This window comes from Callorhinus ursinus, unplaced genomic scaffold, assembly GCF_003265705.2.
Source record: "Callorhinus ursinus isolate GAN/ISIS: 27379988/994484 unplaced genomic scaffold, GSC_fseal_2.0 scaffold28, whole genome shotgun sequence".
NCBI classification, from domain to species: Eukaryota; Metazoa; Chordata; class Mammalia; order Carnivora; family Otariidae; genus Callorhinus; species Callorhinus ursinus.
Window position 1 is genome coordinate 17,649,713 of NW_027397090.1, and position 16,368 is coordinate 17,666,080.

A 16,368-nucleotide genomic window follows, 5' to 3' on the forward strand; every position below is an offset into this window, starting at 1 on the left:
AAATATCGGGGTTTGGGGGGGTGGGTGGGTGGAGTTTCAGAAGCTGCAGTGAGAATGCATTTCATTCTGAAGAATCTCACACTTCAAGCTGTGCAGCCGCAACAATTTCTCCTCTTGTTTATTTTAGAAAGTTAAAGTTAGTTTGGGGGACTGAATTTCAGTTCACTGAAACCATTTTTTGAGCTTGTTTTTGTCTTCCGGGTACCGCGCTAAGCTGTGGGGACCCTTGTGGGTGGTACGGATCTTGCCCTTGAGCTACCTGCGGTGGAGGAGACAGATGCATTGGCAATACAATACCTCGGGGGAAAGGGGGCGGCCTGTGGAGGCGGGACCTGCCTACCGGAGGTGTTAGTGTTGGAGCCCAGTTCCTTTCACTTGCCCACTTGGGTCGGGAAAGGTAGAATAGCAGTTTCCCAGAGGACCGGTCATTTAATTTGGACGCGTAGTTACTGAGCACCTGTCATCCGTTAAGCAGAAGGGCGAAAGAAGTTAAGTCACGATTGCTGTCTTTAAGCATCTTCTAACAGTGAGAAAGATACTGCTGGCAAAAAGGCTCTGCTAACTTTGAAGGCTTGGTGAGAGGGAAGGGCTGTAATACCCCCAGGAGACCTTACCATCAGGTATATTTGGGGAGATTGGAGGACTTGAGAGGGGTATTCTGAGGGTCGAGTTAGGGTTTGGCCAGATGAAATCGGTTCCCAGGCATTCCTTACCAGGCAATCGAATTTGGGAATAGTGGGGGTTCTTAGGCGAATTGCCTCTGTGCCTCAACTTCAGTGTGTGTATAATAAGAAAAATAATACCAACATTGCAGGGCTTCTGTGAAGATTAGATGAGAATGTCAATACAAATTGCCCACTAAGTATCTAGCTCATAATGGATGCTCCTAGTGGAGTATGAGGAGTTATTTCATTTGTTATTTAAATGTTTATTACCCCAGACAGAGCAGAGCATGGTCGAAGGTGTGGAATCTGAAGGTGTTGTGTTTTTGGGAATTACTGTAGGGCATGTGTGCTGTACTGTGACATGACGGGCAGAGTATTGAGAAATTCAGCTGGAAAGTAGATTTGGGACTGGAGTGATTAGAGCCCTTTTGGGTAAGCTTAGTCTTACTGGGATTTCAGTTATATTAGGTGTCCCTGTGGTACGTTAGATACAGAGATTGCAGGTGCAGTGAGTAATATGCACCATATTCTGTATTTTTTGTCTTTATGACTTAAATGAATGCAAATTGCAAGTAAAATTTCACAAAACATCTGGATAGTCCTTAAGTTAGCATCCAAATGGATCAAAGAGAAGAAATTAAAGCATACAGAACACTTCAATAAATTCAGATGTGTACAGTTACCTTGAAATGTAAAAATCCACTATTAGGAAGTCATGGTTTCTTAAGAAAGTTGATTCAGCTTCCTTTGAATGTCAGCTAGGCTTGGCTAACTTATAAATGCTTTGGTTTACTAGGGAACCAGCAACAAGCAGTGCAAAGAAAAACATGAGGTTAAGGAATCCGCAGGTAAAGGAGTCTCCCTGATGCTTTTGCTTCCATTGAGGCCAGTCCAGAATTTGAGGGTCTCAGCAGCCCGCTAGGAATAAGAGAATGAGAGGCGGGGTCAGAGGAGCCCCAAAGTGCTGGGGGTGAGTAAGTACAGAATACATTAGCACTCATCTGTTGCCTGGACTCCATATTTGGAATTTGTTGAGGAGGCGCAGTTACAGGACCAGGTTTCTGTAGCAGTTATTTCTTGCTTTGTTGTCTGATCTGCATGGGTTTTTAGAGCAGCAATCCTTGCCGTGGTTCACCAGGGTCTCTCCTTCATAGGTTGGCTGCTCACCAGTCATTCTCCTTCCCAGTTTATTGTTCACACTTGTCCTGGGGTTACCTTTTTTCAAGGCCAGGAATGACTGCCCTGTTCAGTTACAAACTTTTAGTGGCTCCCAGTTCCCTGCAGGCACAGTCTCCAATCTCCCCTCCGCTGTGTCTGAGCTTTGCCTTTGCTACTCTTTTGTTTGTGCTTTTGTATGCACCTCCCAGAATGGAATGACTTCTCTCTTCCCCTTACCAAACTTCTCCCCGTCTGGCAAGCTTCTGCTCATAATTGTGACCCACTTCAAAGATGACCTTTGTGAACCATGTTGGAGAAACTGCTGGCAGAAATAGAGCAAGTGGATCATGCAAGTCGTTCTTGATACCTGCTCCTTGCTTACAGTTTATATCCAGATTATCAGGACTTCCTGAATGTCTCTGAAATCTTTCCACTTTCCTCTGTGTTCTTTACCAACACTGCCCTTGTCCAAGCCAGCACCATCTCCCAAGGGACTGTCACTGGGGTAGCACCATCTCCCAAGGGGACTGTCACTGGGGTCTGCCAGCTGGTCTTCTGACATCTGCTTGCTTTTCGTTTTTAGTGGATTGATTTCTTTCTTTTTTTTTTTTTTTTAAAGATTTTATTTATTTTTTTTTGAGAGAAAGAGAATGAGAGAGAGAGCACGAGAGGGAAGAGGGTCAGAGGGAGAAGCAGACTCCCTGCCGAGCAGGGAGCCCGACGTGGGACTCGATCCCGGGACTCCAGGATCATGACCTGAGCCGAAGGCAGTCGCTCAACCAACTGAGCCACCCAGGCGCCCCGATTGATTTCTTTCATATATTTTTCTCATGTGTTTATTTTTATTTACTTTTCTCATGTTTTTAACATATTTTCATACATTTTATGGCATGGGAATTATATTTATAAAAATATGTATTAAAGTGTGTGTGTATATATATATTTAAGCTTTTATTTATTTATATGAGAGAGGGAGAGAGAGGGAGAGAGTGTGTACTAGAGAGAGCACTAGCAGGGGAGAGGGGGTGGGAGAGGGACAAGCGGACTCCCAGCTGAAGACCCTGGGACCAGGACCTGAGCTGAAGTCAGAGGCTTAACCAACTGAGCCACCCAGGTGCCCCAAGATGTATATATTTCTAAATCTTTATTGATCTGTAATTCACATACCATAAAATTCAAAATGTACAATTGATTTTAGTATATATAGAGAGTTGTGCCACCATTACCACAATCCAACTTTGGAACATTTTTATCAATCGAGAAAGAAACCCTGTTTTCTTTAGTCATGACTCTGCATTTTCACACTCCCCTCCCCACAAAATTGGGCCTGTGTATCTGTCTCAGTAGCTTTGTCTGTGTTGGACATTGCATATGAAGAAATCACAGACATGGTCTTCCGTGGCTTTTTTCACTCAGCATTATGTTTGCAAGGTCCATCCTTGCTGTAGCATGTGTCAGTAATCCATTCCTTTTTATTGTTGGATAACAGTCCCATGTTTGGATAGATCAGGACACGTTTTGTCTATTCATCATTCATACACATTTGGGTTGTTTCCACTTTTTGGATATTGTGAACAATGTTGCTTAGAGCATTCATGGGAATTTTTGTGGACGTTTCTTTTCACTTCCATTTAGTGGAATTGTCGGGTCATATGGTAATTCTATGATTAACATTTTGAGGAGCTACCAAACTTTTCCAGAGTGGCTGCAGCATTTTACATTCCCTCCAAGCGAGGTATGAGAGCTCCAGTTTCTGTACATCCCGACCGATACTTGTTATTGTTTGTGTTTTTGATTCTAGCCATCCTGGTGCCTATGAAGTGGTATCTCCTTGTGGCTTTGTTTTAGAGTTTCCTAATGGTTAATGATGTAGCGTATCTTTTCATGTGTTTATTGGCCATGTGTGTATCTTCTTTAGAGAAATGTCTTCTCAAAGCCTTTGCCCATTTTTTAACTGGGTTTGTCTTTTTACTGTTGAATTGTAAGAGATTTTTAATATATTCTGGATACAAGTCCCTTATCAGATACATGATTTGCGAAACAATTTCCCACAATTTTGTGGGTTATGTTTTCAGGTTTTTAATGGTGTATTTTGAAGAACCTGGGTCTGTATGTGGTTTATTGGAGATACTCTGTTACTGGTTTTTAGTACTTTGTGTATTACATGTTATTTTTTAGTAAGAATAATTAAATTATTCAAGTTTACAGAATTTCTAAAGTAAAAATATTATATATGCACATGGTAAGATTAAACAAAAAAAAGCACTGTGGAAGGGTGCCACCCTTTCATTTTCAGGCCCTGCCATCAAAGGTCAACACTTTAAACATCTCTCGAGTTCTTGCTGTGAATGATAATTTTACTCACTGTTCTTATTTTTTATTCCACTATATGGATATACCATGTTTTGTTTCTACTTTTTGGATAGTATGAATAATGCTGCTTAACACTGTGTACAATTATTTGTCTGAACATATGTGTTCATTTCTCTTGGGTAGATACATAGGGGTAGAATCAGTGGGGTGATTTTATGTTTAGTTTTTGGAAGAACCACCAAACTGGTTTCCACAGCAGCTGCACCATTTTAACATCTTCAGCAGTGCCCAAGAGTTCCTGTTTCCCCCCTGCTCGCCAACGCTTGTTTCCATTTGCTGTTCATTATAGCTGTCCTCCTGGCTGTGAGGTGATGCCTCGTGGTCGTGTTGATTGGCGTTGCCCTGATAACAAATGATGTTGAGCATCATTTCATGTGCTTATTGGCAATTTGTGTATCTCCTTTGGAGAAATACCTGTTTAAACCTTTTGCCCATTTTTCATTCTGGTCGTTTGTTTTTTTGTTGTGGGTAGTAAAAATTCTTTTATAATCTGGATATTAATCCTGTGGCAGATGTATGATTTGCAAATATTTTCTATTCTGTGAGGTTTTTTTTTTTACTTGATAGTTTTGATGAATTGTGGTTTGTTTTTTCTTTTGTTGTTTGTGCTTTTGTTGTCATATTTAAGACACTGTTGCCTAATCCAAGGTCGTGAAGATTTGTACCTATTTCCTTCTGAGAGAGTTATAGTTTTAGGTCTCATAGTGTGTCTAAGATCCATTTTGAGATAATTTTTATACATGGTGTGAGGAGAGGGTCCAATTTCATTCTCTGATGGTTAATCTCTAGTTGTCCCATCACTATTTGTTGAAAAGACTATTCTTTTAGCACTGAATGGTCTCAGTATCTTTTTTGAAAACCAGTTGACCATAAGTGTAGGTGATTATTTCTGGACTCTCAGTTCCGTTGATCTGTATGTCTATCTTTATGCCAGTACCACACTGTTTGTTTTTATTGTAGCTTTATAGTAAGTTTTGAAATCAGGAAGTGTCTTGATTAAGTCCTTAAACTAAGACTTCCAACTTTCTTTTTCAAGATTGTTTTGACTACTTGGTGTTCCTTACAGCTCCATTTGATTAGTTTTGTATATTTTTTCAGAATTATTGATAAATATAAAAATTCAGAGATGTAGGGAAGGAAGTGTAGGTCACATACATAATTGGAAAGGAAAATGTAGTAGTTGTCAAGTTTTTAAAATTCTGAAGGTTTTAATATTTATATCTGTCCCTAATTCTGTGTGTAATTTTGTATTCTTTTACTTACAAGGGCTCCCTAGATTTTGTAAGCTTCAGGCCTGCAAACCCTGGATTCCACCTTGTGACAGTTTCAAGATGTTTCTTTACATTTTCCAAATGTCTTGTAAGACATTTTTCATCCCACTGATGTCTGCTCTTGTGAACAAATAGGTTATTAGTGTTTTGGCGGGGTGGTTAATAGAGACAGTATATTTTTTAGGAGTATCTGTTAAAATTAAGAATGCACATTCTGGGGGTTCCTGTTCAATAGGATAAAAACAGTGCCTTCCTCTTGGGTTGCTGTGAGGGTCACGCGGCTTAATGAACACAAAGCCCTGGGAACCGAGTCCAGCACATACTACAGCACTTAATTAGTGACAGCACTGCCCTTCCGGGTTTAATGTAGATCCTGCCCTAGATACCAGTTTTTTTTTTCTTTTTAATACTTATTTACTTATTTTTTTTAAAGATTTTATTTATTTATTTATTTGAGATAGCGCAAGAGTAAGAGAGAGAGCACAAGCTAGGGGAGCAGCAGAGGCAGAGGGAGAAGCAGGATCTCCACTGAGCAGGGACCTCCATGCGGGGCTCCATCCCAGGACCCTGGGATCAAGACCACAGCCGAAGGCAGACGCTTAACCGACTGAGCCACCCAGGCGCCCCTAGATTCCAGTTCTTCATGATTTTCTCCATGCTGAGATCATTTAGAATTCTTGAAAATTTATTCTGTGAGCTGAAGTTTATCTTTGTACTTTCTTTGAAAAATAGGTTTGCGGTTTCTTGCATCGAGACAGCATGTGTACATTTTGTTGTCTTCAGTTTAACTCATATACAATAAGGATTCTACCCACTCCCACCCCCAAGGAGGTGGAAGGCATTTCCCTACACTGGGAAAAGTTGTGCTTACTCAGGGGACAAGCAAGGTCAAGTGCAGGTCATATTGGGCTTTGAATATCACGCTAAGGTCTTTGAATGCAAATGTTTTGGAGACAAAGGATTTTAAGGAGGGGTGGATTCTGTGCATAATTGTTTTTGGAAAATTGATCATCAGACTGAAGCACTTGGAATGGGATGGTGGGTTCCTGATAGAATTAGAGAAGTTAGGAAGGGAAAGCTGGGCTTCATGGGAGAAGGAATGAACTTTGCTGTTATAGATCGAGGTTGAATTACTTGTTGGACACTGTCTAAATGGAAGTGCCTTCAAGTTAAGTATGCGGAACAGAGTCAGCAGAGAAATTTGGGATGGAAATACCGAGAACTATGTAGTATGACAAGAAGAGTAAATGTGATGTTAACTCCTGGTACATTAGCAAAGAAGCTGGTCCCACAAGGCTTGCCTGTGACAAGGATTTGCTAGCTATTACTTCTGTATGTACTTGAAGATGATGAAACCACATTTTTTTCACTAATGACTACATTTAGTAAAATGTGCCAGTTTACCTTGGTGGTGCTTAAGAAGAGATAAAGCGAAAGGGACAGGATGTTGACTAAGTTCTAGTAAGCAGAAGAAAAGAGGTGCATATTAAGTACTAGACTGATCTTACATATTACATACACCACATTGTTTAAAAATATGCTTATCTTGAACAGGAGGGTAAACATGAAAAAAGGTCAAAGCTCTTGGCGTGAACCTCAAGGAAGGGGCAGATTTCCTAAGTCCCAAGTTAACTAGCTGTATGTGCGGGAGTTGTACCCTGAATACTCACTAACTCAGACGCTTGTGCTGTTTTCTTTTCTTTTTTTTTTTTTCTACTAGGAATTGTGGTGCTTGGAATAAACAGAGCTTACGCCAAAAATTCATTCAGTAAAAATCTGATAAAAATGGTGAGTATAAAGATTCAGCTGTTTGTTTCTAATATAAGATATAATGTTGACATCAGTCTGAAAGTGATTTTTCCTCGTTTTTGTTTTTTTTTTCCTGCTTGCCCTCCCTGTATCTGTTTAGCTCTCAAAAGCTGTGGATGCTTTAAAATCTGATAAGAAAGTACGGACCATAATAGTCAGGAGTGAAGTCCCAGGGATATTCTGTGCTGGTATGTAAATAAATTTTATTATGACATTGAACTGTAGTCTAAGTTTTCCTCAGTGATAGCCTATTTTCCACTATAAAGTGTTCTGTGATTTGAATTCTATTACCAACATTTTCTTTGTCTGTTTTTTACTGTTTTACAAGAGAAAAAATGCTTTGTATTAAGGAACTTTCTGTTGATTGTTTTGGAAGTTGGAAAAATAATTTGAGCCACTAAAATATTTGTAATGCATGTATGATATTTATGAAAGATTAGCTGGGAAGGAAAAGTTGAGACTCCTACCTGTAACAATGTGCTCTGTATTTATTTGTTGATCAAAAAATACTTTCAATTGACTAGCAGTAGCTACCCCAGTAAAAAGTGTTAAGTGTAGACATTTGCTTTGGAGATTGTAGTAGCACCTACTTAAGTATATGTCCATGGATTGTATTTTTAAATTGGGATCTACAGCAGTGAAAATTAGGATTTTTCCCCCTGATTATACTGTTTTACCAAAAGCTAAAGATTAAGTTATCTTGCATTTTCCATTTGTAACTGTTTCGATACCATGAGATTGAATAAATCTGTTTCAACTAGTAAAATAGTAAAACAAGGAAAAAATGTAGATGAGGAAGGTATATGCTGATAACATAGCAGTATCATTGTCATTTAGAAATGAAAGTAGAAGTTGGCTGAAGCATGAACAAGTTTTTTTCAGTAAAAATATAAATGAGATAATCCCCTTCAGGCAATTAGACATTTGAGGGAACAACATATAGTATTTTATTCATTAAACAAGTATCTGTTAAACCTTTAGATCAAACCCCGAACAATGCCGAGAATGACAGAAAGTGTGTAGAGTGTCTTTGTTGTGGGCGATAGGCTTCAGTTTCGTTCTCAAGAGTCCTCAGTCAGTCAGGGATCAGCCTCTGTGGCTTCCACCATAAAATACTGCAGAATTTTGTGGTATTTAGGAAACACTCAGTGTAAATGAGTTATATTTTGACTTTCAGTGTACTGTAGCATGCCTGAAAAGATTAATTTTAACTTCAGTTGGGTAATCGGAGAGAGTGGGATTATCATCCTCAGATGCTGGGGAAAGGCCTTTTGCAGTAGAGCTTCTGCTTCTACCTGAGTCACAGGCAGGGAAGGCTGCCAGCCTGGTAAGGCTGTCGGAGGCCTGGAGTGCTGGTGGAGTGTCAGTCAGCGATGACCGTTAACAACTTTTATACGGGCTTTACGTACATTTTCATTTTTTCTTAAGCAGTATGGAGGACTTACATGGAGAGAATTAGGGTTCTTGTTATTTGTGACTTTAGGACCAGGTGACTACGTCTCCAAGTGACTGAATCCAGCATGTGACCGATGGCCTCGGAGGGCTACTCAGGGACTTGTTGGGAAGAAAGACGTAGAGCAGTTTGGGGGCCTTTAAGGAAGGCCCAGGGACCTGGATCTTTGAGGAATGGCAGTGATAACGTGCTTCAGAATTCAGTGTTACCGCGGCTACCGGCATGGCTGTCTTCTGTTGGTTGACTGTGACACTGTAGTTACTGGTAGAGGTTTTATTTTACCTGCTCCTTTGCTGCCCGTTTGTTTTGCATCTCCACCTTATCAGTACCCTGAAAAAGGCTTTAATGCTTTAGAACAGTTTACAACTCTTTTATTATAGGTTGCCTTTTTGGGGACATATTAAGTAATATACCAAATGTTTTTTACCAGATGAACATGTTGGCCTCGAATACTGTTTTTTCGAGGGTTCATCAAATTTATTTCCTTTGTTGTATGTGCTTTGATAATCTTCTGCTATATGTTTTAACTCATGAGATTTGTTACTGTATTTTGTTAAAAAAAATCAATGTTTGAATTATAGAAAAATTGGGGCGAATCATTTATGTTAGTAACTCAGTGTATATAATGGAACCATTCTTTCAAATTTCTCTGAGAGGTTTTTTTTTTTTTCTTATATATATTTGAAAGAGGTAGTTTGGTGGGTCTGTCATTATTAGTATGTACACATTAATTATAAGTCGAGTTAATAAAATCTCTTTGCAGAGTTAAAATGAACACTCATTTATACCAGTATAGAGATCTGAATTTAGTCAGGCCGCATTTGTTATTTTTGAAGAACACAGACTTTTTCACATAATTAGAGCTTTAATTTCTATTAAAGTAGTAATGTTCTGAAGTAGTAATATTCAAAAACTGTCCTCACTTACTGGTTGGTTTCTTAGTTCCCCCAACCCCCTCAAGTTACTCCTTTTCCCTCGTCCCTTTCTGCCCCACAAAGATTCCTCTTCTCCATCCATCTGTATTCCAGCGGCACCTGGTTTGTTTCCTGAAACTTAAAGCTTATAAAGTGGTCTTGCCTCAGATTTCTTGAGGATGGGAACTTCTTTTTTTCTTCTTTAAAAGTCATCTTTTGTATTCTGGGAACACAGCCCAAATCGGGACTCAGCATTGCAGTTGCTGAAATTAATCAGCCTTTAAACTGCTGTGATTCAGGGCGCCTGGGTGGCTCAGTTGGTTGAGCGACTGCCTTGGGCTCAGGTCATGATCCCGGGGTCCTGGGGTCGAGTCCCGCATCGGGCTCCCTGCTCGGCGGGGAGCCTGCTTCTCCCTCGGGCCCTTCCCCCCTCATGTGCTCTCTCTTTCTCACTCTCGCTCTCTCAAATAAATAAAATCTTTAAAAAAAAATAATAAACTGCTGTGATTCAGGGACTGTTGGGATGTGTTCTGCAGCTTCTCTCGGTTGTTTCAGACCGCCTTCCTGTTCACTGGTAGTGTCCCTGGCTCCTGACTTTGGTTCATTCTTTTTACGTCCTTTTTTCTAATACTCCAGAAAGCAGATGATGGAGCACTATTAAAGTGATCCCTAGTGTGTTGAAGGTTGGACTGGGTGATTTCTGACTTCCCCTTTTAAGTATACTATTAAAATCGACAACCACATTTCACTTAACATTTAAATTTTTAAAATCAAATTTTATTTTTTAGAAAATCAGTGCTAGATCAAAATGTATACAAAATGTATAACATGTATACAAAGAGAGAAGTTCCTGCTTCTACCCTTCTGCTCATTCTTCTAATAAAAGTAGACATTTTTATTAGGTTCTTTTTTATCCTTCCAGTATGTCATTATACAGATGCGTACAGATAGGCACACTGATACACGGAGGTACTCGGACGTGAGGGGACTGAGTGATGGGATGGAGAGGGCAGCGTGTGCTAGTGCGGTCGTGAGGGAAGCAGGCGCTGAGAGAGAGGGCCGTGTGTAGTGTTAGGGCCTGGGCGAGGGCTCTGTGCTCCCCAGTAAGACCAGGGGTTCCGAGTATTACTCTCTTGTCCCGGTCTCCACACTTTCTGTGAGATAATTATCTTAACAGTAATAAATTATAGTAACCAATTATCTACAAAGTAAATAATTTTGGAAAAAAATCACCAGGTACCTAAAATTGACCGAGTTTCTGAATTACTGTTACAGCATGTGAGAGGAAAAACTTTAAAAAGACGTTATAGAACCATTCATATGCTTTCATTTTACAGAATCCCTGTGAGGTTAAGGGCCTGGTTAAAGGGGGTCACTTAGCTGGAACTACTTCTCATGACTCCTAGAGCAGAATGTTTTGTTTTGTTTCTTAACTGTACCATGATTTCTAATCTTTTGGAGTATGAGGTTTCCTTTTTAAATTCTAAAAATTTCATGTACTTACACATCATAGTTGATTGAGAAGATATGTAATGTCAAAATGCCACTCTGGGTATAGCATTGTATTTAAGTGAATTTTCTGTTAATTAACAATGGTATCTAGCTACAGAAAAAAAAACAAACCATAATTATCATGGGTGTACGTAGTGTTTCCTGTACATAGATGTTTTCAGATACCATGCCATACCCTAGGCATGACTCCAGGTTGGGAATCACTAAAGTGTACTCTTTCTTGTAGGTTAGTCACTGCTTCTGGGTTCATGGCCTGCCTGTGTTTCTCTTGGAATACTAAGACATGCCGTTTTCAGAGTCAAAGCTCATTGTGACGCGCTGGCCAAAATGTGTGCTGTCTTCCCTGCATAGTCTAGATGTTATTTATTCATTTAAAACTTCTATCTTGTTGCTTACGCACATATAGACGCACTCACATCCAAGCACAAAGGAAAGCTGAAATAATTCTACTTCACAATTTTAATATAGTGTCTGTAATAAAATTACGAAAAAGTTCTTTTGTCTGGGTTACTGAAGTCCATGTAAATGTGTAACCCTATTTGTTTACTTTTGTTCTTCTAGTGTTCCAATACTAAGTAGCAAAGGGCATAATGTATTGTTTTCACCATCAAATTTTTGGAAATGAAAGTTTATGAGAAATTACTGAGAATAAGGATTTTTTTCCTTTGAAATTACTAAAATAGATTATAAACAATTCTTGGTAATTGATTCTTGTAGGTAGAACTCTAAATTGAGTATTTCACCGAATTATACATAATAGTGTGGGGTTTTTTTTTTGAAAGTAAATGTAGTTTTGCTTCTGCTTTTGAATTCTAGTAAATTACGATTTCACTATAAACTTCTCACTAACATTTTCAGCATGTTTTATTGAATGTTGTGTGTAGTGTTCAAATGGAGACAGATGTCATGACACAGATACCTGGGGCTACTGACTGATGACGTTTTCTCTTCAGTCTTATTTCAGAATCTCAGGTTACGTTGTATATATGTATTTGAATGTTAATCCCTGAGGAAGTTTGATAAGTAAAGTGAAAGGGTAGATACCCACCAATTTGTAATAATTTAGCATAGGGTTCTTTTATTGTATATCATTTTTTTAAATTAAGATAATCTATTTTATTGAAGTATGAATTACTTGCAATAAAATGTACCAATTCTGGGGGCACCCAACTGGCTCAGAGTGAGGAGCTTGCGATTCTTGATCTCAGGGTTGTGAATTCGAACCCCATGTTAGATGTAGAGATTACTTAGTAAAATAACACCTTAAAAAACGTACCAGTTCTAAGTATGCAATTGCTGAGTGTTGACATTTAGATCATGATCGCAGCAGTGATCTCTAGCGCGTGTTCATCACTTCAGAAGCTTGCTTGTGCTCATTTGTAGTCAGTCCCTTCCCCTGCTCCTCCCCTTAAACAGCTATTTCCTTGTTCTCACTATAGCTTTTCCTCTTCTAAAATGTCTTCTGGGACGCCTGCCTGGCTCAGTTGGAAGAGCATATGACTCTTGAGCTCGCAGTCGTGAGTTCGAGCCCCATGTTGGTGTAGATATTACTTAAATAAAACTTAAAAAAAAAAGGTGTCTTCTAAATGGAATCCTACTATAGGTGGTCTGTTGTATTTGGCTTCCTTCACTTAGCATAATACTCTGGGCTTCACCGTGTTACGTGGTTCAGTAGTGTTTGATTGCTGAGTATTCGTTCTACCTGCTGAGTGGCTTTGCATTTGTCTAATGCCTAGTGGTTTTGAGCATCTTTCCTGGTGCTTTTTAGTCACTTTTTTTTTTTTTTTTGTGGTGAAGTGTTTATTCAGGTCTTTTCACCATATTTTTATTAGATGTCTTCTTACTGAGTTGTAGACTTCTTTACATATTCCTGGTACAAGGTCTTTCATCTGATAAGTGTTTTATAAGTATTTTATCCTATTCTATGACTAGTCTTTTTCTTAACAGTTTGTTTTGACGAACAAAAGTTTTTATTTGAAGTTTTATTTATCCATTTGTATTCTTTTGTGGGGTTTGTACTTACTTTGTGAATTAAGAACTGTTATCTTAGTCCAGAGCATAGACTTTCTCAAACTATGTTGTCTTCTAGAAATTTTTTAGTTGTTATGTTTTACGTTTAGACCTTTGATGCATTCTGACTTAATTTTTGTATATGTTGCAAGATGTGGATTTAGGTATTGTGGTATAATAAAATATGTATTTGGTCTTTGCCCCAGATTCCTGGCACAGAACTCCTAAAACCCAGGGAATTTCCTGAGTGATAAGAGTGCCTTTTTGTATACTAAAGAGTTGACTCAAGGCTGGGGTTCCAGGGGTCCTTACTTAGATAGCTTTAGGGTGGGGACTGGCCGCCAGAAGAATCAGTCATGGGATTAAAGGGTTAGAACTTTCAGTCCCACTCCCCCAGTCTCTGAGGAGGGGAGAAGAGCTGGAGATTGAGTTCAGTCACCAAAGGATTTGGTGCCTATGTAATGAAAACTCTATAAAAACCCATAAACAATGGGGATTTTCTAGGTTGGTGAACACATCGATATTTTGGGAAGGTGCTGTGCCCAGAGAAGGCATGGAAGCTCCATGCCCCCCCTCTGTCTTACCTTGCTCTATGTATCTCTTCAGCTTGGCTGTTCCTGCCTGAGTCTTATCCTTGTAATAAACTGGTAAATGTAAATACAGTGTTTTCCCAGGTTCTGTGAGTCATTCTAATGAATTATTGAAGCTGATGAGGAGTTTGTGGAAACCCTTGAATTTGTAGCTGGTCAGTTAGAAATTTAGGTGCCTCCTGGGACTAGTGACTGGCATCTGAAGTGAAAGCAGGCTCATGGGCCTGAGCCTTTAATCTGTAGGGTCTGGTCTAACTTTGGGAGTTAGCATCAGGATTGGAATTAATTGTTGGATGCCCTTTTGGCGTGGAATTGGAGAACTGGTGTGGAACCCTGTGTCCCTCCCCCTGCCCCCAATTGGTATCAGGAGGAGGATTTGCCACATTGACTCACAGACTCAGGAAAGTGCTTTACTTACTATTAGTGGTTTATTATAAAGGATAGAATCCAGGAACAGCCAAATGGTAGAGTGCATAGGGCAAGAGTAGGGTGGAGGGTGAACACATGTGTTCAACAACCTGAAAGCTCCCTTGAACCTCATTGTTTATGGGTTTTTATGAAGGTTCTGTTACAGAGCCATGATTGATTAAAACATTGGCCTTTGGTGATTGAACTCAATCTCTGGCCCCATCCTGCTCCCAGAGGTTGAGCGGTGGGGCTGAAAATTCCAGCCCTCTATCCGTGGCTTGGTCTTTCTGGTGAGGAGCCTCTGTTCTGAAACTGTTCAGAGGCCCTCCAACAGTCACCTCATTAGCATAAACTTAGGGATGGTTGGGGGGGGCTCGTTATGAATAAAAATAGAAAGCACTTCTATCACTCAGGATAGTTCAAGGATTTTTAAAGCTCTGTGCCAGGATCCTGTGAAAAGGACAAATATATTTTGTATTATACCATAGGTTTTTAAAAAAAATTTTTGCATATGCGTATCTAAGTTTTCTAGCTCCATCTATTGAAAAGATTACCTTTTCCTCCATTGAATTATCTTAAGACTGTCTAAAAAATCAGTTGACCGTATATATGTGAGTTATACCCAGGCTGTCTATGCTGTTCAGTCTCAATTACTGTGTACACATCTTGGACATATTTAGTTAAATTTATTCCTAAGTATTTCAAAATTTTTTGATGCTACTATAAGTGGCATTTTCTAATTTAGACTTTGATTTTCTGTTGCTAGCATGTGGAAATACAATTGATTTTCACATATTGTCTGAATATATATGTGTGTATATATATATCCTACATATATACATATATCCTACAACCTTATTAAACTCACTTTTTAGTTCTGGGAATCTTTTTTTTTTTTTTTTTGTAGATTCCTTGGGATTTTTCTTTGTAGGTAGTCATCTGTAGCCAGTTTTACTTCTTCCTTTTTAGTATGTTGGCCTTTTATTGTTTCTTACTGTATCAGTTGGGATCTTCATTATAGTGTTGAACAAAGCTGATGAGAGTGTCCATCCCACAGCCTTCTCTCAGCCGAAGAGGGAAGGCATTCAGCCTTTCACCAATAAGTATACTGTTCGCTGTGGTTTTCTCAGAAATGTGCTTTTATTAGGTTGAAAAAGGTTCTATTCCTAGTTTGCTGAGGATTTTTTTTATCACGAATAGGATGTTACATTTTGTCAAATTTCTTTCTTTTGTGTCTGTTAAGATGATCATATCTTTTTTTCCCCCCAGTCTCTTAAAAATGGTAATTATCAGTTGATTTTCAGCTGTTAAGTAACCTTGTATTCCTGTAATGTAATTCCTGTATTCCTTCTTGGTCGTGATGTGTTACTCTTTTTACATATTGCTAGATTTGATATGTTAACATTTGGTGGAGGGATTTTGCAGCTCTGTTCATGAGGGAAATTGAGGTGTAGTTATCTTGTAACGTCTGTGTCTGGTGTTGGTCTCATGAAATGAATTGGAAAGTGTTCCAATTTTGTTTCTTCTGTTTTGCTGAAGAAGTTATAAAGAATTGGTGTTATTTCTTCTGTAGTTGTTGGGTAAAATTCACCAACAAAGCCATCTGGGTCCAGTTTTCTCTGGGGGAAGATTTTTTAACTGTGAATTTAATCTCTTTAGTAGATATAGGGCTATTCAAGTTATCTGTTTCTTAAGTTTGGGTAATTTGGGTCTTTTAAGGAAACTGTTTTATCTAAGTTTTCAAATATATTGGCATAAAGTTCATAATATTCCCTTATCTTTTTAATATCGACTGAATTTCTAGAGATAGCTTTCATTTTTAGTATTGATAATTTGTGTCTTTTTCTTAAATTCTGGTAAAACATTTATTACTTTTCTTGATCTTTTCAAAGAACTAGCTTTTGGTTTCATTGGTTCATTTTTTCTTTCCTCTGTTTGCTTTAGTATTTATTCGTTATTTTCTAGATTCTTAGGGTGGAAGCTTAGATCATTGGTTTTAAACCTTTTTTCGTTCCTAATAGAAGCTTTTAATATTATAATTAATTTTAATTTTTTCATTTGCACATGCCAGAGATACCATTAAAAAGAACGCAGAGTACTCCTGGCCTTTCTGAGGAAGTAATAATTACTGGCTGTTGCTAATTCATTTCTAACCCTATTTCCATTGAAAAAAATTCCTTAAGTAAGGGGCGCCTGGGTGGCTTG

At 38.8% G+C, this 16,368-nt stretch overlaps 1 protein-coding gene across 13 annotated transcripts in view; it reads left to right on the plus strand.

Moving 5' to 3' along the window:
* The window catches only part of AUH (AU RNA binding methylglutaconyl-CoA hydratase), a 384,072-nt gene that overhangs the window by 619 nt on the left and 367,085 nt on the right, over positions 1-16,368 (plus strand). For 12 of the 13 annotated variants that reach the window (XM_073878194.1, XM_073878190.1, XM_073878192.1 and 9 more), the window contains exons 2-3: positions 7,188-7,255; positions 7,377-7,464. The exons of the other annotated variant lie outside the window; for it this stretch is intronic. In XM_073878194.1, coding sequence (XP_073734295.1) covers positions 7,188-7,255; positions 7,377-7,464 — 156 coding nt within the window. The remainder of the gene's footprint in view (positions 1-7,187; positions 7,256-7,376; positions 7,465-16,368) is intronic. 13 annotated transcript variants of the gene reach the window in all.